Genomic DNA, 26975 nt, shown 5'->3' with positions numbered 1-26975 from the left:
TGCATACGTCGAAAATTAATTACTCATTTAATGAATATAATAAAAAAAAATTTCACCCATTTTTTTAATACCAAATATATTTTTAAATTTAACTTTTTTTTAATTCTTATTCTATTTCGAATTTCATTTCTTTCAAAATAACTACAAAAATCAAACGAGACCTTATACCATGATATTGAATAATATTTTTAATGCTATATAATATAAAAGAGTTGAGTGTGTTGTGTATATATAAGTATAAACTAACAAAATAATTATGGCAAAAATCTGTATTTTTATGGCAGAAAATAAAATAAAATTAAAATAATAATAATAATTTTTTTAAAATATAAAAATGATAATTTAATATCTCAAAATGTCATAATTTCCTTAAAATTTTTAAAAGCTTTTCTATTATTAATAAATTTATATAAATTATTAAATTATTCTTATTAAAAATAAACAATTTATAAATTTTATTTAAATATTCACAATTTTTTTTTCTTATATTCATAACAATATAACAATAAATAAAAAATTTAACACATAAAATTGTAATTTATTATTGTATATTGTGAAGATAAAAAAAAAAGTTATAAATATTTAAATAAAATTTATAAATTATTTATTTTTAATAAAAATAATGTAGTAATTTATATAAATTTATTAATAATAAAAATTTTTGAAGATTTAAAGAGAACTATAACATGTTGAAAAATTAAATTATCAGTTATATATTTTAAAAAAATTTTATTATTATTTTTTTAAATAATAATTTTAAAACATAAAAAGATAATACTATCCCCATCCACCCTCACACTATTTTACCCTCTTCTTCCTTGCAGCGACTTGATACAAAATTAACAATGAAGATTAAAAAATTATGTAATCCTTTTGATTTTTTTATAAATTACATTTTAAAAAATATATTTAATTTTATTTATAAATCATGTAATTTTTTATATAATATTTAAAATATATTTTTAAAATTATCTTTTATAAAAAAAATATAATATTATTTTTTAAATTAATTATATAAAAATATATTTAAAATTTTATACACCTTTATTTTTTATATTTTATTAAATTGATATAAATGAGGTTGGTAAAAATAATTTATAAAAAAATTAAAGAAATAAATTTTTAAAATAATTTTTAATTATGCAACCAAATCAAGAAATAATGTATTAATGTTTACGTGGAGAAGTTTAATGTATTCTTCTTCTTCTTCAAATCAATCTCCAAACCCCATGCCTTCGAACTTGAACCCAGATCCCACAGCTTAAATGTTCATAGATTTTATTCTTTGAATCCCAGACCCATCAAACCCAAACCCACAGCTTTGTCCGCAATCTTCTTCTTCTTCGAACCCCAAACGCAGCCAATGACGAGGGTGACGATGAGGAGTGGCGATGGACGACGCGGAAAAAGTCGAAGAGGGGTAGTGGAAAATTGAACAACGACAAGTGGGTATTTGGGTCAAGAGAAAAAATTTTCTAGGAAAATAAAATTTTCCTCAGTCATAGGCTTGGAATCCAATTTTCATTCTCCCTCCTGAAATTTGATTTGCAATAAGCTAAATTCCTCCCAACGAAACAAGAAAAGTTTCTCTTTCCTCCTCCTTTCTCTTTTTTGGAGCCCAAATTCCTATGAAGCAAATAGGGGTGTTCACGGGACGGGACGGGACCGGGACACCCCCGTCCCGTGTCCCGTCCCGAAAAAAATATTGGGACTGAATTTTGGTCCCGTGTCCCGTCCCGTCCCGAAAGTCGTCCCGTCCCGTTAAGAGTCGGGACGGGATCGGGACAAGATCGGGACGTCCCGCCGTCCCGATAAATGGAATAATGTGAAAAAAAAATCTGAATAATAATGTTTTTTAAAATTTTAAATTATATAATTTATTAAGTTTAAAATCAAAATAACGCAAGTACATAAATAACAATAATTTAAAATCAATTATTGAATTATATTAATCATAACTACATATTATAATAAAAAATGTAAGTGATCTTTATGCTATAAGATTAGCAACAACAGGCAAATCAAACACAACATTAAATAATTGTTCTTCTTCTTTAGTGAAGATGTATTAAGCCAATTACTCTTCTAAAAATAAGTAAGAAATATGTTATAAAGAAAATTTATTAAATAGATAGATATAAGAATAAATTATATTAATATAATTAATATATTATAAAGAAAGATATCACCATGTTTACTCCATGCCATTAAAATTATCAATATAAAACAACTTTAGTTTTAAATAAGAATTACAAGTATTAAAATTATAATTGATATAATTAATATAAGTATAGATTATGTTGATATAATTAATATATTTAAAATAAAAAATAATATATATAATATTCGGGACGGGACGGGACGTCCCGATGGTAATCCCGTGTCCCGTCCCGTCCCGCACTCCTTTCCTGTCCCGTCCCGTAAAGTCCCGTCCCGATTATTTTCGGGCCGGGACAAGACCCGTCCCGATATGATCGGGACGATACCGGGCCAATCGGGATGGGTCCGGAATGAACACCCCTAGAAGCAAACGAGGCTTGAGATTTTTACCGGGATTTTTTTTTTTCAATTCTCATTTTTTTCTAAGTTTCCCATATCCATTTCTTCAAATAATAAAAATGAACCGTAATTTTTTACTATGTTAATTTAAATGACAGAAGTGAATTTGACCAAAAAAAAAATTAAAGCAGATAAAAACATATTTTAATATATACCTATCAACGCAAAATGTACATGGATGGGGAAAATAATAATTCAAAATTTATAGGAGTATGAAACGAAAAGGCAATTATTATTTTACAAATTCAATAAAACCAATAAAAAATAGTTAAATCATTAATATTATTTTAAGAAAATTAATTTATTTTTATTAAATTCATTATTTATAAAAATACTTTCTCTTTTGCATACAACCTCTTACTCTACTTATAGAAATTTGTGAGAGGACAAACTTAGATAAAAATAAATAATAATATATTTTTTATGCAAGATGACTTGTAAAAGAGATAATCAATTTCTTCAAGAAAATGCCCTATATAAACTATATAAAATTGAAGGAAGTATGCGAGGATATGATTTTCATGAATGAAATGCAAGGACAAGGAAATTGCCCTAAGGGGCATTTTCATTTTCTGTTCAAATATCTATTGAACCTGTGTGTCTGTTAGTGAATGAAAGATGGTAACAACTTTGATCATCATGAACAAATTAATGTAACTGGATTGGAATATTCATCATTTTGGTTCATCATTAATTTTATCTGAACATATAACTACGTGAGCTTCGAATTATAAATCCACCATCACTTATGGGTACTTCGTACGTACCCATACGAAAAATGGAAAATGTCTCCTCCATAAGCAGAAAATAAATTGTAGTTCTCATAAATGATGAATTAATTTTGTACTTTTGTTTGGTGACTTGTATTTAATAGGAGGGAGAGCTTTCATAGAATGGAATTGGATCCGTGTTCAAAACTAGTATGGACATTTGCAAAGATCTGGGATTAAGGAAGATTTACATCTGCCTTGACTCATTACAATTAGAAGCTATAAACCTAATTTGTAGAGGATTGACTCACATCCATCCCTTTTATCTAGAAATATATAAAGTTCAGATGGCCATGACTGAATACACAGATATAGTATATAGTGCTGTCTTATGCTTCTCGATAAGCAAACCAATGTGCAAATTTTCTCTCCAAGATGTCTTATGATTATCCTCTTCAAGCTTCAATTATTTTTTATATTCCTAAAAGATGTGTGAACTCATTGTTGTATGACAGAAGTGGTTTGTCCACTTATCTGGCTCATTGTCTGTAATAACATTGTTACTTTATGCTCCCTTTCTCCGAATTTATAAAACATTTTTTTAAAAAAATTAAAATTTTAAAAGATAAGATACTTTTATAAAAATAAAATTTCATTAATAATACTTTTCAAATATTATATTTCCCATTATATTCCCTCAATCTCTTTAATATTCATTAATAAATAAAATATTAAATATCGTAGAATTTATTTAAAAAACTTTATTAGTAAACATGATTTTATTTAAAAGTATTTTATAATTTAAGATGGAAGTAACATTTTGTTTTTAACTAATTAGCTAGCCTTTGCAATTCAAAAAAAAAAAATTTGCAATTCAGAAAAAAAAAAGTGTCATTCTTCCTGTACTTTATTTTTAAGTAATTGATTAAGATTTCAGTCTTGGTAGTAAATGATGCATTAAATACATCCCAACAAGGATCACATATATTCCCGCATCATATTATAGGACAGGCATACGGCCATATAAAATGAAGCTTTAAGAAACTCGAGAATTACGAGGGGGGCATATAGTAGAAAACATCTCATATAAACATTGTCTCCCACAGCATGAAAGTATCAGAGAAGTTCAATTTTCCCGCTCTCCACAAGTGCCTTTATAGACTTATAACATATGAAGTGCAGGACACCGGGCTCCATCTCAAACAGCATCGACCTGCCATTTCAACTCAGTGAATTAATTTCTCAATTTTGCAATCAGAAGAATAAAACCAAGCAAATATATGTAATTGCCTGTCATCAACTGGCCCATCCTCAAGCTGGATGCCTGTGAGATACTCTTTGCTTCTGCACACTACAAATGTGTCTAGTGTTGGTTCTGGAACTGAAACGTACAAAAGAAAAGGTCTCATTAAATGTTTCCATTAGCACAAGAAAAACAAAAGGGGAGACTGAGGAAGAAGTCCCTGTCAAATGAACATGATTCTCAACGGGAACAATCCACATCCACAATATCTGATATATAAACTTCAGTGGAAAAACAAATATAGCCCCAGAATTTTTCCTAACACGAAACAGCTCAATGAATTTTGCCAAAAAGAACATTACAAATAAGATAGACCCGTAGCAAAAGCCCTTAGTGGTTATACATAACTACAACAAAACAGAAAATTTGAGATGGAAAATTTTCCGTCTGTCAAAAAGTTTGCAATGTTCCTATTTTGTGATGGAATAGTCTGTCACAGAATTCATTTCAAAACCTATATGAGACAGATTTCCCTAGATTTACGCTGCAAATTTAATTTTTTGTTGGAGACCAAAAGCACACATTAATTATAAGATCGCACCAATCTAAAGTGCTAATCACTGTTTAATTAAATGAACAATAATCTAAGAGGCATAATGACATGAAAGCTCAATCTTGGGACAAATTTCCGCTGCTCTCATGGACTGCATATAGCATTATTACAATAAAGAGAAGTTACTAGGCTAAGATGCATTTAATATCGTTTAAAACCTCATTAGAACCATCAGCATAGCTCTGCAGTATCACAAGATTTATGACAATGAAGGAATGATCAATACAAGGGGTATGTGCACATATTAAAAGCATATTCCCAAATATTGTATGTAACAAGTAAATGACTAAACGATGAGAAGAAAGAAGGAAAGAAGTGACATTTGAATCCAGAATCTCATCTAGAGATATAGTTATTTGCACTCCAGAAGCAAAGCTGCTACAAGCAAAAGGACAACAAAAGGACTGCGAAGTATAACCTCAAACTATGCGAAGTATAACCTCAAACTATGAGTTGAATACCCTCGGTCAATTTATCCCATTCCTATCCTTTGAAAGTATTTGCTGAGATACAAGATTTAATCATCCCAGCTAACATACAAGATATATACTATCCACATCCCCTATGCAACTATATCCTGGCACTAACTGATAATTTTCAGGCAAAGCAACTTTGACAGATATACAATCATGATTCACGCACAAAATGGATCTTAAAGGGATAACATATAGATGACAAAAACATAAACCAGCTTATAAGAATTTTAGATTACTCATGTCGTCCTCTTCACTTATTACAGATTGCTTCTGGAAAGATTGATAATTTTCGGGCAGCTTTGATAGAACACTATCCTCCAAGTGTTGTTTTAGATCTTCAGTACACCTGCAACGAAAAACTTATTCAGAAACCCAAATAAAAGATATGCTTTCAGTTCACATATTGAAATGAAATTGAAAGGGAAAAAAGAGAAGAAATTGCCTTTCCTTCTAGCGAAAATTTTCTCTTCTTTAGACAGCTTATTCCAAAGTTCATCAGTTTTCGCAATGTGGAAGACGAATTTTTCAATCTGCAATGAAAATTTGGTTATAACATCAAATAAAATACAATCTAATGACTACAACAATGAGCTCGGTCAATATTCTGGCTGACATGTCTTCAAATATGTCTACAATTATTGCTGGAGGAATCCTAGTTAACTCAACACCTCCAATATAGCTAGAAATGATAGGGAAAAAGATATTCAACCAGCAAAAATAAAAGGGGTATCACTGTAAGTTTAGATTTATTCTAACCATATGAACAAAGATCAATTGCCACATGACACCCACAAAATCCCATTCTCAAAAAGCGAGAAAATAGCTGAATGCCACCTTCTGAATGCGAATCCGGAGGTACGATCTAAGTAAAAACTGGGCTCTATCCAAGTCCATCTGATAGAGAGATATTGAAAGGGGATCAACGCCAGCGGCTGATTTCTCCTCCACTGTTTCTTCCTGCCCAAAATGAAAGGAGGGGGTGGGGAATGAGCTCCAAAAGTTTACGGTTGAATAAAAGGAGTAAACTGACAATGCAATCCTTGAATTGTTAAACCCATTCAGGTTTAGTCCCGTAAATCATTTAGTGTACAAATCAGCTCCTAAAAAATAAGAAAATTATAGCACACTTTTGTCAAATGACTAAGCATTAAAGCACCGACACCGAAGTATGCAATGGCTTTATTGCTTTTGGGTAGTAACTCTGCACCCACTAATACTTGGAGATTTAAACTCAATATGCTTAACATTTCAAGTAACGAGCTGTAAACTAATTTGCTCGAGGAAAGTAAAAGAGCATCAACAATTCAAAAACACCAGATTCATCAGGAAAATACACTGCCTTTAACAGTGACAACACCATCTAAGACGTATTTCAAACTTTCCACTGCAGAGGAGAAAATTCATGCACGAAAATGCCCTTTTGATTGAGATTAATCATAAGCAAAGAAAAAAAAACATCGATTGGAAACTATATGCAAACTCAACTTTAGAGTTACCAGACTACCAGAGGAGCAATTGTACATTGGTTTCCTGAGAGGCCCCTCTGATAACTCCCATGGTACAAAAACTAGTTCTAACGAATTTTCATTCTTGTCCCCGCAGGTTCTGAAAATAACAGAATCAACTTAACAATTTTGAAAATTTCAGCTTTAGGAACAGACCCGGCTTGACACCCAAAATAAGGATAATTTCTGCTTAAAATTCAAAGTTTTAAATAATCAAATAAAGATAGTAGGGTTTGGGAATACCATTAGTTGGATCTGCTCTTTAATGCGGTCAATCAGACCGGTCTCGAAACGAAGAATTTCGGGAGCCGCCTTCTCGTTACGCCATACTCTCTTGAGCAGCTCAACGTCAGTGGTGGAAAGCAAGGTCTCATAATCGTCCATAGGAAGCGATAATCCTTCTACCTGACTCGAAGCCATTGATCCAATCTCCCACTTCCAGACCTTCTTTCTTCTTCTCCTTTGGGGATTTGATGATGATATGTATTATGTTGCTAGGGTACTTGCTGTTTTATTTGGCGCCAAAATAGAGGGAGAAATAGCATTTAAAAAAAACAATTAAACAGATCATAATATGTTCCTTCTATTTTTTGGTGGTCAAAAAAATCAAAAAGTTCCTTCTATTTTTTAATCAAACTACAAAAGTTAAAAGTCTCATTTCTGCCGTGTAATTCGTGCAAGGTTGTTTTAATGTATCATAATTTAATGAAAATTTTCCTTTTCTTCCTCGTGGTCGTGGGCCTCAAATTGTCAACATCTTTTTAACCCCAACAGAAAAATGCAATGCCCCGCCCAAAAATGTGTCTCCAATTATAGCGGGAAAAAAAAAAATCAACAGTAGGCTAGAAACAGGCCAGATTTGTTGTTGTTCTTCTTTTTTTTGTTTTTGGCCCAAAGATTTGCTGAGCTCTGGATTAATGCATAATTACTTATTGCACTTATTTTCAATCAAATAATTAAAATAAATGGATGTTAAATCTAAATATTAATTAAAAATACTGATAATAAGAGCTACTTCCTCCATCCTTATATATAAAATATTTTTTAACAACTTATTTTGTCCTTGAATATAAGAGATGATAATGATATTTTTAAATAATTAAATAATTATATCTTCATTTTAAAAAATAAAATAGATTATTAATTGAATGTTTTCTCTACCATCATTATAATATTAATTATAATATTATTAGAGATAAAATTAAAAATTATTATATTTTTATATAAATTCAACTTAATAACAAACATTTATTAATATACAAAATTTAATTAGAGACACTATAAAAGGACAAAGGGAATAATTAGAAGAAAATATCGGCAAGCAAATCCACTTAATATAATTTAATTAAAAATAAGTATAACAAGTACATAAGCTTAAGTACCTCTCTTTTCGTTTGCATAATCTATTTTGTTTTTTTGACCAGCGCATAATCTATTTTGTTAATACGTTGAAAAATATAAAAATGTACACAAACTTTAAATTTCAAGAATAATATACAATCTATTGATCAATGAATATAGCTTTTATTTTTATATTTTGTAGAACAAATGAAAATTTGAAATAACTATAAATACCACATTATATAAACGGTAAATATGTTTGTATATATACTTTATGGACAATTTTTTTTTAGCTAGTATAGCAAACAAATTCACTCCTTTTTATCTCAAGAACAAAATTCATGTCCTTAAAAAAAAAACACAGAAATTTCCGCTAATATAATATTATTATATCATGCTTACTGTGGACTCAATCATTAAATCTATTTGCGACAACACATGGTGGATACAGAGGTTTTCCACTTTTCCGTTTACAGTTATGGGTTCAAAATGAGTGGGGAGAAATTTCCACGAAAAAATCAAGAATGGATCCCCTGGCTTTCTAAAATATCAGAGATTTTGATCTCCAAGGCAGGCTTAGAGCTAGCAACTCTTCCTCGAAGGGGGAAAGAGATAGAGAGAGAGAGAGAGAGAGAGAGAGAGAAGCTCAGGCAAAAATGGGTTTTACACAAGTTAGATGTCCAACTCATCCATATCTGCCACACGTTTGGGAGGTTTATTTGAGTCAGTCGGATCGTCCACCACGGCTGCTTCAGTTGTTGTCAACAGTAATGACACACTGCATTTACAAACAATAAAGTTTAATCAAATCTAAATATTTTATAAGAGAGAGTGTGCGTGTGGGTGGGTGGCATAAAGATGAGTATGTGGAAAAGATGGCTATGCACTGACGAAATTTCACCTGGCAGCATCAACCAAGGCTGTTCTAACAACTTTAAGAGGATCTATAATTCCAGACTTCACCATGTCAACATAAGTACCTGCTTCAGCAATCAGCACCATAACCTTTAATTACCAAAAGCAACAAATAATGACTTCAAAACAACTCTAGCTGCCCAGCACAAGTGTATAACCACTAAAAAAAAAAAAAAATCATATTGCATGCCAATATATGACTTTAGATTGCAAACAGTAAAGCAGCATCATAACAACAACAGGGTTGTGCCAATGTCCTTAAACAAGCAGTTAAACCAACATAATTAATTCAAATGTGAGAACGGGCAACTGAACAAGATGTCTCTTGATTCTGAAAATGGTTGCACAGAATGCTAACAGGAGAAAGTTCTAACCATATTAGGGCTTCACGTTTGAAACAAGTGAGAGTACAAACCTTTAGCGGCATCAAAACCAAACTTGTCATCGTCTTGTTCCAACAATTTCCCGGTAACTAAGGCACCATCAAAACCAGCATTAGAAGTTATTGTGAATGCAGGTGCCTGCAGTGACCAACATGATTAATCAGTAATGATTTAATCTAGAATGCCCCAAAAGAGGAATTGTTTAGCCGAAGAAACAACCTTAAGTGCATTCTGAATTATCTCTACTCCTCTTTTCTCATCCTCGCTTTGGGTTTGAAGGTTGTCCAATATTTTGCTGGCATATAAGAGAGCAACTCCACCACCTGATTAAAAAATATATATATTAACCAAAACAAATGGTAAAATATTTTGAGAAAGTGAACAAGAAAAAACAGCATATGCTACATGGCTCTCCCTCCCTACTTTTTGATCAAACAGCAAGAAACAAAAATGACTCACCTGGCACAATTCCCTCCTCCACGGCTGCTCTGGTAGCATTTAAAGCATCAGTCACCCTATCTTTCCTTTCCCCAACTTCTGCTTCACTAGATCCTCCAACCTGAGAAAGTTTGGTTCCATTTCCATGTGAGAAAAAGTAAACATGTTTATTATGACAGAGAGTATAAGGCTATGCGACAAACCTTGAAAATAGCTACACCGCCAGATAGCTTTGATAGTCGTTCCTGTGCTTTCTCTTTATCAAATGTGGCAGTGCTCTTTTCAATTGCTTCCCTGAGCTATAAAATGACATTCACAATTTAAACATCATGAAATGAACAGCCAAAAAAAACAAGTGGGCATCTTCAAGTTATGAAGAGGGAATGAAGTATATCTAATCAAAGAGGAAACAGTTAAATCTGGAAGACCATATAATCAAAGTATAGGTGATATTTTACTGCTATCAGATAGCGTCACTTCTGTTTGTGGCTGACACACCTAAGCCTTGTAACTTCTTAGCAACACTTCAATTATTTAGCAGGGCAAGTAACGAATACATATAGAAGATCATTTAGGTGAAAGTACAAGTAAAAATCTCGCACTATTTAAAGAAAACAACATTTTGTGAGCCATCATACCTGCTCACATCTATCTTCAATGAGCTTCTTATCCCCACCACCATGTAGAATAATAGTATCATCAAGAGAAACAGTAACCTGTTGCACCTTAAATTAGTTGGGCATTTGTTGTCCAAGGTACATAAGATTCCTCGTATTGCTTCTAGCCACAAACCTTTTTAGCAGAACCAAGCATTTCTAGCCGGACTTTATCAAGGGTCAAACCATGTTCTTCTGCAATGACCTGCTTTTGAACACGTTATTAATATTCAACTAACGCATAATCTATTCCAACCTGCTAGACCTTGGTGAAGCAATTCCTTAATCTTTATCAAAAACTTGAGGGGGGAAATCCACTAAACAGATCAACCGTACGGTATCTAAAAAATAAATGTGAGGGTAGAATATTCACCTCTCCTCCAGTAAGAATGCTTAGATCATCTAAACTAGCTTTTCTGTTTTCGCCAAAACCAGGAGCTTTTATAGCACAAACCTAAAATAAAAGAAATTTCATGAATATGGAAAGCCAGTAGATACAAAAAGTTCTCAGTGGGATACAGTACAAATTGACACATAATCACCTTAAGCCCAGCACGATGCTTGTTGAGTATGAGCATAGCCAAAGCATCACTCTCAACATCCTCCGCAACAACAAGAAGCGGCCTATGTTTCTGTTCAAAATTCAAATAGAAAACTAAAGAATAAGAAGATTCTAAACTATTATTTTACCAAAATTAAATTTGCAAATCAACACATTCTATGATTTTCTCAGCCACCTCCATTGCTAGCTCCAATATTTTCACCAGTGAGCTCATGTCTGATATTTTCTTCTCATGGATAAGTATAAGGGGGTGCTCCAATTCCTAACAAAATGAAAATTACAATTCAACTGATCATGAAACTCAATCCAATTTACTAAATCAAGTTGAAAGAAGCTTTTTATTTACATCATATACAATTGAATAAACAAAGAGCTTATGATAGCCAAAAATAAGGACGTGTAGTCATTAAAAAACAATAAATGCTGGAAGATCTTTAGCAATATCTGTAAATTAACCTTCAGCAGGAATAAGCTAGAATCTTGCATCCTTATTCTATACCACAGGATCAAATGATAGCAAGATAAGATTAACAAAGGCCTATCTTCTGGAGGAATTAACTTTACATCTGACAAACGGGACTCAATAATTAAGAGAAGACAATGAAGAATTCTGTCCCAAATATGCCATGACCAAATGCTTTTCAGCAAAACTATAATAAAAGTATAAACAACATATAAGTTCAACAATTTGAGAGTTTCTGGCAAAGATGTTAGCAGCTACATGTTGAATCTGAACTTACACATTTCTGGGTCATATGATCAGTAATAAAATAAGGAGATATATAGCCTCTGGCCAGCTTCATTCCTTCTACCACTTCCAACTCATTATGCAAAGTGTTCCCATCCTGCAGTGTTTAACCATAGTTTTAATAATCTGGCCTCAAATTTCCCCAGCTTTAAATGCACCAAGAAAAAAGGGCAAAGAATCTTACAGCAACAGTAATGACTCCCTCCTTTCCAACTTTCTCCATTGCTCTTGCAATAAGTTCTCCAATATCACGCTCTCCATTAGCAGATATAGTTCCAACCTAATAATCATGGATAGGAAATAGATGCACAACAAATATAATAAATAAATAAACTACTACAGAGAATAGCTGTTTTAAGTTATCTAGTAATTCCCATAGTCAACATACACAGTAAGCTCATCCAATCTTGAGAAAATAGAAACGACAAGAAGCAATAGTAAGCATAAAATTGTCATATGCAGAACATAATAGCAAAGAGCTTCTATTTCTGGGATGGGGATGTAGAGCCATAAAACCAGAACATGCAGATAAAGGAGCTGAATTTAAACAAGCAAACAAAAAAAACAAAAAAAAAACAAACAAACAAAACAAAACAAAAGGAAGGAAGAGGGAAAAAAGGTGTGCAAATCAAATTTATCAGTAACAAGCTTTAGAAGCTTATATATCTTGTCCACTGCCAAAGCATCCAATGTATATGTCCTCAAAGTTGATGATAGTAACAAAGTACACAAGCATAGACTCCATAATAATTTTCTTAATCAAAATTAAACTAGCAGAAAAAAAGTTTGTTTGAGAATCACTAGCACCTGGGTTATTTCTTCTTGCGTGCTAATCATTAATGCTCTGCTTTTCAAATCAGTAATTACAGCATCAACTGCTTTATTTATGCCGTTTCGCAAATCCATGACATTTACACCAGCAGCAATTGCTTTGCAACCTTCTGTGAGTATAGCCTGAGTAAGAACAGTCGCACAAGTTGTACCTGGAAATAGAGAACACAGGCCTTGTAATATCAGAAGGCGTCAAACATTAGCTACATATCGCCTGTCAAGGGAATAGGTAAACCACAGGTGACCAGAAAACTTGTCCCTGTTTCGCTCCCAGAGTTAAGAAAGGGATTAAAAACATTTAAGAGATTCATTTTCAAAGTTTATACCGTTATGAAAAATGTTGAGGTAAGAGTGACAACTGCAGTTGCATATAATCTTCTATTAAAACTTCTTTCTCACATTTGATCTATAGCTTTAGATCACTTAAGCAAGTTATGAAAAAGGTAATTTTCATGGACTAAAACTATTTCATGGATAAGTGTTCAGTAATTCGGATGAAATAGCAGTGATTTCAATTTCTGGCTACCAAAGAGCTGCCAAAGTGTTTAACTGATTTATTTAGTCACTAAAGCATTAAGGCATTGTAAAGCCAATTATTTATGCCTGCAGGTAAATATTGAATAAAAACAATCTCCCATTTCACATCATAGTATATTTATTTAAGAACAAAATTTCTAAGAAAAGTAATCACCATCGCCAGCAGCAGTATTGGTAGCCTTAGCCACCTGCTTCACAAGATCAGCACCAAGATTTTTGGCCTTGTCTTCAAATTTGACACTTTTGGCAACGGTCACTCCATCCTTTGTAATCTTGAGTTTTCCATGACTTTTCTCAATGATTACATGGCGACCCTAAACCAATCATTCAAAATGAAATGAAATGAGATTCGCTCCTGATCATTTCGAATTCTTCTTTAAAATGTTATCATCTACGGCTACTAACAACTTTTGGCACTAGCTTTTAGCCTCTAACTGGCATAAAAAATTGAAAAGTTATTCATTCGGAGGCGCAAATAATAAGGGCACACCCCCTAGCTATCAAAAAGGTTTCAGATTCGTAACACATACATAATGACCACCAGAGTTTACTACAACAGTCACCACCACAACTAGCTTGAACAGAGAAGAACCATTGATCCAAAAACAATACATTTGGTTGCACCCATAGAAAAAATAAAAAATAAAGATAAAAACAGTACCTTAGGTCCCATTGTTACTTTTACAGCCGCTGCAACCTCAGAAACCCCTTGGAGCATAGCGGCACGAGCCCCAATTCCAAAGTTGATATCTTTGGCCACATAATTTCTGTTGGATAAAATCCGATTATACACCTGCTCAATTAAAATTAAGAATTAAGGGAAAAAACAGACTAACACATGATCCATCCAGAAATCATCAGCCCAACTAAACAAGAGCGCTAGTTTTAGTAAACAATATTGAAGAAATACATTCTATGATCGCCCAGAAACGAAAATCTAACCATTTTAATAGAATCTCAAATGATAAGAACGAGAAGACAAGAAAGACTCAATCTGTAGTTTTGGAAGGGAGAGTGACCAGGAGTTGAAAAAATTGAGACGCAAATGAAATAGATAAAACTGGAGAAAGAAGGGGAGATTCTTACAAGCCTTTTGGAAGAGGAGGAGCTGAAGGAGGAAGCTAGTTTGGAAGCTACTCGATGCATTGCCAGATCGAAAAATGAATGCAATGAAGCAAAGGAACGGAAAGAATGGCCACCACCAGCAAGTGCAACTATATCAATAGGGCTTTAGGGAGGGTTTAGGTGCCTCCTGTTTTCTCTTTTCTTTTCGTTTCGTCACCTAGAATTATCCGATGTTTTTTTAAAAAACAAAAACAAAAACAAAAACTGTATTTCCAGCAGTCCAACATTGTTGCTGGTTGTTAAATTCGTAACTTTAAGTAAATTTATTATAAAAATATAAACTCAAAATCTAGATTTGGATCGCTTTTGTTAATAAAAACCTTTCAAAGTGTATAATTAAATAATTAAAATATAAATATAACTATAATTTAATTTAAATATATTTTAAATATAAATCATTAAAATTAAATCTATCTATATTTATAAAATTATCATACTCAATATAGAAATTTTAAAATTGGACAATTTATTGTAGGTATTTTTTGTTTTTTTTCTTTTATTAATTTAGTTTTTTTTAGTTTTATTTTTTTTATTAAACTAGATTCTACTATTTCTACAAATCAAATTCTACATAATTTATATTTATCTTGTTCTATGAATTTATAAATAAATTAATATGATTTTATAAGTTAGAAACGTAAAAATAATAAACTCATAGAGTCATCTTATAAATTTAATTGAATTTTATCTAGTTCGAATTTATAAGTAAATTAACACAATTTTATAAATTAAAAATATAAAAATGATAAATTCATAGAGTCAACTCAAGAGTTTGATAACAATAATTACAAGTATTTTTATTCAAAACACTATATTAAATGTGCGCACTTTTTTAATAAGAATTGAAATATTAAGGTTTATTAGAAATACAGTACATTAATGTATTAGACTGGAGATTTGAAATTTAGTTCATTACATTATAAGATCCCTTCACTCCTTCAATTTTATTTTTAGTTAATAAGATGTGAAAAGAAAATTTTTTTTAAATTCATAATATTAAAATTTAAATTAATAATATCATGTCATAGCAAGTAGATAGAATTTGAATTTTAGCATATAATATTTAATTAATACAGTCTACGCTTTATGCTAATCAAGAAAATCCCATAAAAGAGAAAACCACATGTGTTTAGCATTGTAGTGACATATTATACATAAAAAAAATATATTAAAATTAATAACCATTCTATCCCATTCATTCTCCACCCCCCCCCCAAAAAAAAAAAAAGAAACAAATTATATTCCATTCATAATTCATTCTCTTGTATCTACATTGCCTGCCACACAGTACTCAATCAGCTCTTTTGGACAACCAATATATGCCCTAGATTGATATTTGATATTTGATATATTGACTTTCTTCGTCACACACACGCATGTATATTTCTAAACTTGAATACTTCATGATGTGATTTCTCGGCCCATTTCTGTGGTAGTATGTAATAGACTTCCTTTGTCAATAAAAAAGGCTGAGAAGTGGGAGAATCTTTTCTGTCTGAATAAAATTCGGCAACTCATTATTTTGCTTTTGTTTTTTTGGGCCTGAAACTCATTGATAAAGTTTAATGTGATAATAAAAATGCAATCCTTGGTTTTTTGTTTAAATAAGTTTACTTTTCTATTTACTTTAAACATGGTTGATACTTTGGTTCAAAAAAAAATGGCTGATTCAACTAATTTTTCTTTTTTGGAAACGAAAGTCAACTTTATTAAATTCAATTTAAAAATTGACAAGCCGTTAATTGATGATAATATCTGAAACTCAATGAAATATTAAAAACTGATAAAAGCCCGTAACAAATTGATAGTTTAGTTGGAAACTGAACGGATCGCAAGGAACTCAAACTGCAATTTCAGGTGATTAATTATATTAGACAGAAGACTTTAAAAAAATTGAGTTTAATTTGCTTCTCTTCTTATATTAAATATTAAAATATTATGTATCCGTTCTTTGACAAATATTTCTATAAATAATTAGAAAGGCGCTTTAGAATTCTGTCTTACGTCCATCTCAAAAAAAAAAAAAAAACCGCGAATGAGAATTGAGAAGGAAAAAAAAAAAGAATATATATAGTATTGTTATTAAAATATTTATGTCATTTAATTTTTACCAAAAAATATTTATTTAATTATTCAATTAATACAGCTTGTTTGATTACCAGTTAGATGACCCAGCAAGCTTTGGGCCTGTTTGGATACTCATTTAGAATCAATTTTGGGTTCAAAATCATGGTTTTAAAAATTTTTATCCAAACACCCCAATTTTCCCAAACTCCATTTGATTTCCAAAACTCCATTTGGAATAAGCTAAAATTTGTTCCATTTTAAAAAATCAATATCATAATCAATTTTTAAAAATTTATCCAAACACCATCACATTCTAATAATCAATTTTTTCCTTAATCAATTTTTTTCAATTAAAATCCAAACACACCCTTTCTAGTTTCTACAAACCCAGTTGTTAAGAAATTGGGTTTTGGATAACAAATCATTAAATACAATTAAAAAATGAAAAAAAAAAACAGAGAGAGAGAGTTAACAACCATAAAAATACTCCCATTAGTCCTGTTTACTATTTATAAGATGGAAAAAGAATGATATTTTAGTCATGTTTATAAAGCATGTTATTAATATTTTATTACAAGTCTTTCTTTTACTCCTATTAAATGTTGGAGAAAGGAAATATATTATTAAAATGTGTATACTTATTTCTTAAAAGATGGAATTAATGGTAACTAGGCTCAAAAAAATAAAAACAAATAAATTTCAGGGTTTCAATTGCAAATAAACGTAATTTTTTAAATCAATATCTGCAACTTGTTCTTTTAAAAATTTTTGTTAGAAACCTAGCTGTCATTGAGTCCTTTTTCTAGGACTTCATTGTAATTTTTTCTTAAATTTTTAAATATAGTTAACAAATTTTAAAGTTTTCTCAAGAGTGCCTTATAGAAAAAACTACGAATAGTTAAAAAAAAAAAAAATTTGCACACGTGTCCGTCTAGTGAAAGCAATCAAATTGCAAATTAGAGTACTGATTAAATGTAAATATCTCTTCCAAATAAATTTAAATATTGATTCATTACATTATAAGTCATTTAACCTTTTCTACTAGACCCAATTGGAGTCTTGGAGGGGAATATGGGGAAGCCGGATATTATATATTACTTGTTATGTTGTTGTTGTTTTTTTTTTTTTTTACTTATAGAGACCTGGTAACAAATTTAAAATATTTTTTTATAATATATATGATCTCAAACAATGAAAACATCAAATCGAATTAGTTACAAACTTGAGCGATAATTTGTGATTATAAACGTTAGCAAAAAAAGATAACTTGTGATTATATAGAATTTGAGAAACTTTTTTTATTTTATTTTAACGGTCATAATTAAAATATATGTGTCTTTAATTAATTAATTATTGTGCTTTCCCTTAATAAAAGAATATTGTGTGCCTAAATTTATCCCATTTTCAGAAGTGTGAGAAAAGAAAAATGCTATTTATAAGTAATAATGACACAAAGCATATAATAATATAAACAAACAAAGCAATAACCAGCCAATCAATCTGTCCCTCTGAATCTCTCTCTCATTATAATTGTATTATTCCCACACAATTATCTCTCTGAGAGGTTTGTCTTCAACAAAGCCCAGAAATTTCAGGAGATCCATCTCTGATCTTCTTCTTCCTCATCCTCAGCCTTCCCCGCCGGAGACGCTCTCTCCTTCTTTCTCTCTGAAACCCTAAAACCTTCTTCGCTCTGCCATGAACGTTCGCAACACCAACAATAACACCATCATCACCAATAATCAGGCCTGTGCTGCTTGTAAGTACCAACGTAAGAAGTGTGCTCCTGACTGTATTCTCGCACCTTATTTCCCTCACGATCGACAACGTCAATTCCTCAACGCTCATAAATTGTTTGGTGTCCGTAACATCACCAGAATCATCGAAAACCTTGACCCTCCCCGCCGCAACGAAGCCATGAGAACCATCATTTATCAGTCTGACATGCGTGCCACCGACCCTGTTGGAGGATGTTTAAGGCACATTCAAGACCTAGTAGCCCAAATTCAGTACCATGAGGCCGAACTTGAACTTGTTCTTCAGCAGCTCGCTGTGTTTCGTGCTCAAACTCATCGTCATTCTCATTATCACGAGGTTGTCGATTCTTCTCCCGATCCTTCCAGATTGTGTAGCCCTAATATTAATATTATTGCGCCAGTACCATCACCGGTTTCTCATTATCAATACATTCAACAACAAGGGCCGATGAATATGATGGTAGTGAATAAGGAACATCATGGTAATAACAATAATAATGTTCCTAGTGATTTGCGAGACGATGTTAATTATTGTATTGCCCAGGATTCAATGTCTTTGTCGTCCTTGTCGTTGCAGAACAGCACTAAGAATGGGGATGAACATAGTGGTTATGTGGGTGATGAATTGTATAGTGATCATAAGTCTTCGTCGTCATCTATGCTTGACATTCATCGTGATGACAGGTTTTGAATTACCTCAAGAATTATTATTATTATTATTAGTGGAATAATAATGTTGCAGGTGTATTGTGTGTTTTATCATCGTTAGTTTTAAATTAAGGAACACAAAGTTTTGCAATTTATTTGAAATTTTCCTTCAATTTCATTTTAAAATTTGTGCTTTAACGCATTGGTCTTCTTCAAATTTGGTTCAGAAAATATATAGGTTATGCAACATCCAGGTTAATATAACACTAGCCCCTAAAATATGGGTTTATTTGGGGACAACATTGTTTTAGTTTCTGGGCAAAATCAACCTTTTACTTTCATTGATTCTTCATTCTCTGATTAAATTCAAATTTTAGAGTTTAAAATGGATCCCTAAGCAACACGTACGAGATGCTAGATCTAGTTAATTAATTTCCATGATCATTCAGTTTATGATTATCGATCAATAAATAGTGGTGCAAGTTGTACTGTGAAAGCATCAAAATTAAAGTTTCTTTAAATGTTATCACAATCAGGCTCCAAAAAAAAATGTTATCACAAAATTAAATGATAATATGTGTGTGACAGGAAGATTGAGCTTTAGCATCGATTAGTATATTTGCATCTCCAATTAATTATGATACAAATCCAATCCAATTGAACAAATTAAAATAACCTATAATGTACAAATTACAATTATGATACATTGATACTTTTATTTTTAAAAAATACAAGATAGGGTTAAAGAACAAAAATGTTCAAGAATTATTTTCAATAGAAATGTTCAATATTCTTAAGTTAACAAAATTTTGCATGAGCATGATGAACTCTTTTAATGGCTTAACATCCGTTAAGATGAAAAATTGAAAATTATTACCCTTTAATCCTATAATGTATAGAGTTGGATAGAAAATTGAAAATTATTCTTGTATGGGTCTTTCTTTGTGCCAAAGAAACTTCGTTCCTACCTTTTTATTTAATCAAACATAATATTTATTTTTTAATCATTTCTAAAAAGATTATTTTCTAAAACAAATTAATCCTTTTGCTTTAAATATATTAGTTTTTCCATGTCATATAGAAGATAACAAAATATAATAAAAAAATCTGCAAACAATTTACAACCTAAAACCATGAAGTATTTTAATTTAATAGTAAAATATATTAGCAAAAAATAAAATATTTAATTTTTGGGAACATAAGAAACTTATTTTATAAAAAAAATATTTTTTGGGCAAAAAAAAAAAAAAAATCTTTTATTTAAAGGAAAATGATAAAAAGATATTATGAATAAAAAGATTAAGAGGTAAATAACTTTTATACCTTAGAATTTCTCTCAATTATTGATTTAATTTTTAAACTTGAACTTAACATAGCTCAGTTCATCCTTGTGATTTAGTATGTTAAGAAATTATAATAATTGAATTATATCAAATACAAAAAAAATATAAGAATTGAGTTGTTCATCATCAAAAAATTATAAGTATTGTATTATTACACGTCAACATTTAGAAATTGATGAATTGATAATTGAGGAAAAGTTTAGAAACAAAAAATTATATTTTTTTCAAAGATTACTATTGCAACCTTGATCAGAATTTAATCTTAAAAAATCTTGAAGTAACAACTTCAAAAGATAGATTTATAATCTAGAAGTACAGAATACATATGAAAAATTAAAAATAACATGTTCATACCTTTTATATGTATATTGAAAAAATATCGGTGCACATTGATATCAAATACAACACTAACACAAATATGTCAAGCAATTTAAAGTATCAACGCACAATAAAAAATAACTATATAAGTCTTTGGGAGCTACCACAGTAAATATATTTTTTTGGTAGAATATCACTTTAAATATTTAACTTCCCTTAAATGAACTTAATAAATTATAGTAAATGCAATAAATTATGGTCACAACTCAATAAATGATTTAAAGAATCGTTTCTTATCATCTTATTTACCATACCTTATGACTTAAAAATTATAGACTTATAATATTTTAATTACGAAATTAATAGTAAAAATAAAAAATAATATATTAATTTAGACAATAATATTTATATCAGGCCAAATTATTTTCACACCATAAACAAAAGATTATCTACTCTCATTCTTCAATTTTTGCATAATATACTATTAAATATTCACACAAAGAGGATTGAAAACAGAATTTGTCAAATTGGGCACAAAAATAAGAGGGGGAAAAAGAACTTCACAATTTCCTCTGGTAGCAATCTTTATCTGCTGTACCATTTCCAAATCTTGAACCTAACGTCAACCTTGTACTTGGTGTTAGAAGTCATTGCCATTGTCAACTTCTTCTTGGCGGTCGAAACAATAGCCCTGATTCCTTCACAAGAAGCTTGAAGTCCTACCTTTGGTGTGATCAATCTTTCCATCTTTGGCTTCACCTTCATGTCCAAGTTCACCTTCATGTCCAAGTTCACCTTCAAGTCCAATCTATTTTTGCTCTGCAAATCAACCTTAAATTAGCTAGCAGATTCACCATCCAACACTATACCATTGCCCACAATCAAAGCCCTCAAGAGCATTGTTTGTAGCATCCTAGAAAATTAACCTCAAATTAGCAAAGTTAAATGAGGTTGATTTAGTTAATTAATGTGGCATGTGGTTATAGAGAATTAATGAATGTTTTGAGTTTTGGTTTCAGCCCTAGAATTGAGTTTAGAGTAGATTAGGACACTTAGACCACAAAATGGGAGAAAAATAAAGAGAAATGGATGTATATCATATACCATAGCACGTTGCATAAATGTGAAGAGGAGCTCTATACCATATGCCATGGCACGTGTGACATGCACCACGGTGTACAGGCTAAATTTGACAATAATAAGGTCTAGTTTTAGTTTAAAAAACAAAGAGAGAATAGAGGTTTAAGCAAGAGAACAAAGAAGAACACTAAGGGCTCTACTAAAGATTGAAGATTTGAAGCTTTGTGAGCATTTTGGAGCTTTCAATCATTTAAGGTAAGTTTCTCAACCCCTAATTTTCCTTTCTCTTCCTTATAACAATTTTGAAAGTTAGAGCTTGATGGTAGAAGTGATTTTCAAACCTTTGAGACTATAGATCTAAACCGATTGACCTAAATAAAATGAATAAGAATTGTTTAAGGTATATAAACTTAAGATTTATGAGTTTACAAGTTTTGATAGCTAGGAAGGCATTAATGCCCAAAATTTTAAAATAAATAGAGAAGTTGGAGTTTATTGGGAGCCATTATGATGGTTTGAGAATTTAATAAAGCTCGTGGGAACTCAAGTGAGTTAATGAGCCCAATGGTTGAGCGTAAATGTTGGACACAAGGGCGTTGGAATATTAAAATATTGAAATAGGAAATTAAGATATTGTAAATGATAACATTGATGATTATGGACTTGATTAATCATCCCTTGCACAGAATGGCTTGAGGTCAATTTTTAAAAATATTTATGAGAGGTAAACCTTCGACCACTTAAAGGTTTAAGGTAACTGGAGGAATATATTTTGTGTAGTTGTGTGTCAATTGATTATTTGAATTCCTATGTGATATGTTTTCAATATGGATAGTTGAAATTCCTAATTTCCATTATGTAACATGTTTTATAAAGTACAATTGAGGCTATGGTGATTTTGTAAATTATGATACGAGGATAGCATGAACAAAATCATATGTTATATCATGATAATGAGAAATTTATAACAACTAATTGATAATGATGATTGTGATATGAGAATGAGGGAATATGTGATGGTATATGTGTATGGAGTAATGTTGATATGTGAAAATATATGTTGATTATGTTGACAAAATGGCATGGATTTGCACATTATGCTCACATGTTATAACTTGAAGAATATCTATAAATGAGCTTGCTATTATGAATTGTAAACATGTGAATATGTGAGTATGAGTCATTTGTATGATCATATTAGTGAGAGTTCGCCTAATGGGGAGTAGTGATAAAATTCATATGGTATTGGCTGCTTATCATTAAAATCGAAAGCTAGTCTAGTTACTAACTATTAGATTGGGAGGTAGCCATTGTCTCAATGTTTGTCGAGAGACCATCTCATTATTTGTTGAGAAACTCAAACTTAGCTATCTTTTCTTGTTCCCTGAGGAGACTAGCTTAAGATTTACGACATCTCAGAGATTTAAAAATGGAGAAAGTCATAGTCCAAGAGTAAGAGTAGTAACTTAGTCGAGTTGCTCCTCACAATTGGTGAGCTTGAATAGTCCATTCACATGAAAAGAACCCTATTTGATTTATAGCCCATGATTTCAATGGGTATAAAGAGCATATAAAGTTAGTTCGATCATGCACATTATCTGACGTGTCACATAATTGTTAAGTTTGTGACAAGTTGTGATATTTGATTGTGCTATTATCACATGGTTGTTATTATTATAACAATGTGCATTGTGATATTTGATTAGGCCATTATCATATAGTTGCTAGTTTATGGCAATGTGCCTTGTGATATGAATTTGTGAAAAAATAAGGATATTATGATAATATGAATTTATACAAATATAACTTGAGATTTATGAAATTTGTGATTGTATGCATTATACATGTTTTGTTTTAAAAAATGTCAATTAATATCTAATTGTATAGGGTAGAGAAACCTTAATTACTAATTGATTGTACTCACCTCTCTTTCTTAATATTTTATAGGCTCTAACTCATGTGTAGATAAAGAGAAAGCTTTTGAGGCATAGGGATTGACATTCTTACTATATAGCCTCATTTTATTATTAATGTGTAATTTATGATGATATTTACCAACTAGGGATTGCATTTTGCTATACTTGTACTATGTTATTTGCATGCCGTAACTGTTGTATTTTGGGCCCTGGAATTGTTGTATGAGAAAATTGGTTATTTGGAATAGGGCCAAAGATACTAGTGCTAATAGAGAGGAAAATATGATATTGAGGTAATTAGAGTTAAGAAATTAAATGCAAAGTTAAACCTCCCCCTCCTATTTTAAGTATTAAAGGGGTTGAGAAGTCAAAATAAGATTTTGTTGTCAGTGTGTGTATGTGGTGTGTTGCACAGGTGATCCTAAGTTCATTGAGTATGGTCTAAGTGTTAATAGTAGCTTTTGGTACATGTGTAAGGTTTTGGACACTCTTGTTATGTGAAAAAGTGTGAAAAGTTGAGAAAATATATTCGAGTATCCAACTTCCTTCAGTAAAATTATTTGGGAGAAAAACCCATGCCACTAGCTAGGTTATAAAAAGCATTTTCTATAAACACCTAGATTGCCTCAGTCAGTGATAAATGATAATTTTATATATTTTTATCCTTTTAATTTAGACTTTTAAATATGTATTTGAGACTAATTAAGTTTAATTAGATATTATTTGATTTTATCAGCCAATATTCAATTTTTGGATTTTAATTAAATAAATCTTTGATTTTAATATATAAATAATATCTTTAATATTTTTGGATAGTTGCTATTTAATTTTATCTTATTTGTGCAAATTTTTTTAGACTCAATTTGAAAGATATTGATAAAAATTATTTTGGATAAGAAGAATATGAGCATACTTGGATATCAATTCAAGAATCAAATCTTTAAAATTTTGTTTGAATTTATTTTGGATTATTTAGTATAGTTTTCAATTAGGGTTCTTTAGGGTAATTTAATATTTTTAATAAATTATTAGGTTTCATTAGAAAATAAAGAAAGAGAGACGTAACACAGTGTGTGTGTGTGTGTGTGTGTAAAGCAAGCCACAGAGGAGAGGAACGACTGGGACAGGAGAAAAGAAACAGTTAGCGGCGAAGAACAGTTCATGAGTGATGGTCCCTCATTTTCTGGTGCAGTGCTATCTGGTTTTTAGTTTTATGAAGAGCTAAATTGTTAGTGTGATCAATCACAAACCATAATCTTAAATTTTAATCAGAGTCTTTGATATTTAAGAAAGATTTTATTTTAGTTTTATTCTAATTTACTCTTCTTCACTCTACCTTTGAATTTTATGTTTTAATTACTATTATTGTTTAGGGTAGTTTTATTACATGATTTTTGAGTTATAAATTTTATCTAAAGTTTTGCTTATTGATATAGCATCGTAAGAGTAATTTGCTCTGACTTAGGTGATTATCCATGCTTTATTTCTAGTATGGTTAACTTAGAATAGTTGTTAAGTTGTAGGTTGAGGGAGATTTCAATTAATCAATAACCTAATTTATTGTTTAATTCTTGAATGATAATTTGAGAAATATATGATGAAACTAGAATAATAAAGTTAAATAAAATTAATTTATTTTGTGGACAAGAAATATTAAATTTAGGTGATTGGATTATGATTGATTGTGCTACTTGTGCTTGATAATTTTCTCAATTGAACTTGTTTTGATTATTTAATTTTAATTTACTTTTTTTAATTAATTTCAGTATAAAAAAATCCCACCATTATTTACCTTTTTATAATTATAATTTAAATAATTACTCTGTTGACTATTAGGGAGACGACCTAGGTTGTGCTTTGCTGCAAAATTTAGTTTTTATTAATTTTGGTGCTATTTAACTATAGTGTCAGTCAAACATTAGACAAAGAAATAAGGTATACCGAAAGTTGGCCCATTTGACAACAGCATTGCTGTCAATTCTGTGCAGCGTGTTACAACATGTTACACTAAGAGAAGCATGCTACGGTGCATACATGCCCTGCCATGGTGCCCACCTTTATTTCTTGATGTCTTGTTTTTCACAATTTTCTTGCAATACTTTTGGTGTAAAATGGCATCCTATGCTTCCGCATTTATTTTAAACACTTAATTAGATTTATTAATGTCCCTCTGATGATTTGAAAACTTGGGATTCTAAATTTGCAAAAGAATACAACTTGATATTTAAAGTGTTTTGAAATGGTTAACTATGGTATGGTAATTCGTTTAAGGTTTAATCCCATGATTACTCAGGAGTATGTAATAAGAAAGTGAATTAGTAAGGGTGATCTTACACTTGTTCTTCTTGCCATAGTCAAATGACAGTAATCTCCCATTGTCGATGTCAATAGCACTGAGGATTACCGAAATTGAGATCATTTCAAACTCAAAGGTGACCTTCTTGTTATGGTTTCTCATGGTGATATTGAGTTTGAATTTGGAGTTAAGTGCAAGAGAGGATCTATTAAGGTAAGAGAGTTTGAAGGAGTCGATAGTGAAAGAAGGGCATTTTTGAATCAAGTCATTTGATATTCCAAAAATTCATGTAAAATGATCTATATTTAGAATAAACTTCTTTCAAAACATGACTTTTAATTTAACATTTGAGAAAGCATACTTTATATAACCTAACTTGTGAACAGTGTTATGTTGCTTGCATTAATGGATTGTGCTTTTTGAGTATTTCAAAGTATAATTAATATGATTTTTCTACATGTGAAATTTTTTTTAATTAAGATGTTCTATTAAATAAGGTAAATTTGAAAAGAATGTATAATTTTAAGCATCATTAACCAATTTTTTGAGAATATATATAAATTAGTTAAAATTGCCTTATAATTATTCTAAATTGATGGAGTATATTATGAGTCACAATCAAGGAGCTTTACAAGTGAAATGTGATTTATAAGTTCAAAAAATTCTTCTGCCCAATAGACTAGTCTCTTAGTATGGCTCCTCTTTTGGATTGTTCTCATAATGTTAATATACTTTCATTGAGAGGCCTATCTCAACTACTTATCATAGCATTGGCATTGTTATGATCAGTTCATACCAAGGAGCTTCATAAGTCACAAGTGAAGTTTAGTTTATAAGTTTAATGACTTTTTCACCTAATAGACTAATTTTTTAAGATAGATTCTTCTTTTAAACTTATGCTCATAATT

General features: G+C 30.7%; 3 protein-coding genes across 4 annotated transcripts; 1 reads left to right on the top strand and 2 right to left on the bottom strand.

The window, feature by feature from the left end:
- Window positions 1-4175: 4175 nt before the first annotated feature.
- Window positions 4176-7718, bottom strand: LOC129289444 (DNA replication complex GINS protein SLD5). Its single transcript, XM_054926217.1, has 6 exons — window positions 7350-7718; window positions 6436-6558; window positions 6051-6131; window positions 5838-5949; window positions 4560-4650; window positions 4176-4482 (listed from the first exon to the last, which is right to left on the bottom strand). Exons 1-6 carry the CDS (start codon window positions 7524-7526, stop codon window positions 4386-4388), a joined length of 681 nt encoding a protein of 226 aa, XP_054782192.1. The 5' UTR covers window positions 7527-7718; the 3' UTR covers window positions 4176-4385.
- A 1096-nt stretch (window positions 7719-8814) lies between these two features.
- Window positions 8815-14761, bottom strand: LOC129288491 (chaperonin CPN60-like 2, mitochondrial). 2 transcript variants are annotated; one of them, XM_054925100.1, is made up of 17 exons: window positions 14604-14761; window positions 14179-14310; window positions 13672-13831; window positions 12957-13132; window positions 12334-12429; window positions 12142-12246; window positions 11577-11663; window positions 11382-11471; window positions 11213-11293; window positions 10976-11044; window positions 10822-10899; window positions 10387-10482; window positions 10205-10304; window positions 9965-10068; window positions 9778-9883; window positions 9349-9427; window positions 8815-9225 (listed from the first exon to the last, which is right to left on the bottom strand). In XM_054925100.1, the coding sequence occupies exons 1-17, from the start codon at window positions 14661-14663 to the stop codon at window positions 9120-9122; spliced, it is 1725 nt and encodes a 574-aa protein (XP_054781075.1). In that variant the 5' UTR covers window positions 14664-14761; the 3' UTR covers window positions 8815-9119. The 2 variants fall into 2 exon arrangements, with proteins under 2 accessions (XP_054781075.1, XP_054781076.1); XM_054925101.1 differs by having other exon boundaries at window positions 14179-14284; window positions 14604-14712.
- Window positions 14762-18407: 3646 nt separating this feature from the next.
- LOC129289336 (LOB domain-containing protein 22) lies at window positions 18408-19157 on the top strand. Its single transcript, XM_054926096.1, has one exon. It carries the CDS (start codon window positions 18408-18410, stop codon window positions 19155-19157), a length of 750 nt encoding a protein of 249 aa, XP_054782071.1.
- The last annotated feature ends 7818 nt before the right edge of the window (window positions 19158-26975 follow it).

This window comes from Prosopis cineraria, unplaced genomic scaffold, assembly GCF_029017545.1.
Source record: "Prosopis cineraria cultivar Desert tree isolate PC_DT_omini unplaced genomic scaffold, ASM2901754v1 PC12, whole genome shotgun sequence".
NCBI classification, from domain to species: Eukaryota; Viridiplantae; Streptophyta; class Magnoliopsida; order Fabales; family Fabaceae; genus Prosopis; species Prosopis cineraria.
The sequence above is the reverse complement of the archived record's forward strand: the minus strand, read 5'-3'. Positions and strand labels throughout refer to the sequence as shown.

What these genes read in the sequence shown, in the direction of transcription:
- LOC129289444 (XM_054926217.1), bottom strand. Translation starts at nt 7,526, where the DNA reads ATGGCTTCGAGTCAGGTAGAAGGATTATCGCTTCCTATGGACGATTAT. An exon ending in AAGTGAAGAGGACGACATGA is followed by an intron (nt 4,651 to 5,837) that starts GTAATCTAAAAT and finishes TGTACGTTTCAG; the next exon opens with TTCCAGAACCAACACTAGAC. An exon ending in GATGGGCCAGTTGATGACAG is followed by an intron (nt 4,483 to 4,559) that starts GCAATTACATAT and finishes TTGAAATGGCAG; the next exon opens with GTCGATGCTGTTTGAGATGG.
- LOC129288491 (XM_054925100.1), bottom strand. Translation starts at nt 14,663, where the DNA reads ATGCATCGAGTAGCTTCCAAACTAGCTTCCTCCTTCAGCTCCTCCTCT. An exon ending in CCTCCTCTTCCAAAAGGCTT is followed by an intron (nt 14,311 to 14,603) that starts GTAAGAATCTCC and finishes TTAATTGAGCAG; the next exon opens with GTGTATAATCGGATTTTATC. An exon ending in AAGTAACAATGGGACCTAAG is followed by an intron (nt 13,832 to 14,178) that starts GTACTGTTTTTA and finishes TGATTGGTTTAG; the next exon opens with GGTCGCCATGTAATCATTGA.
- LOC129289336 (XM_054926096.1), top strand. Translation starts at nt 18,408, where the DNA reads ATGAACGTTCGCAACACCAACAATAACACCATCATCACCAATAATCAG.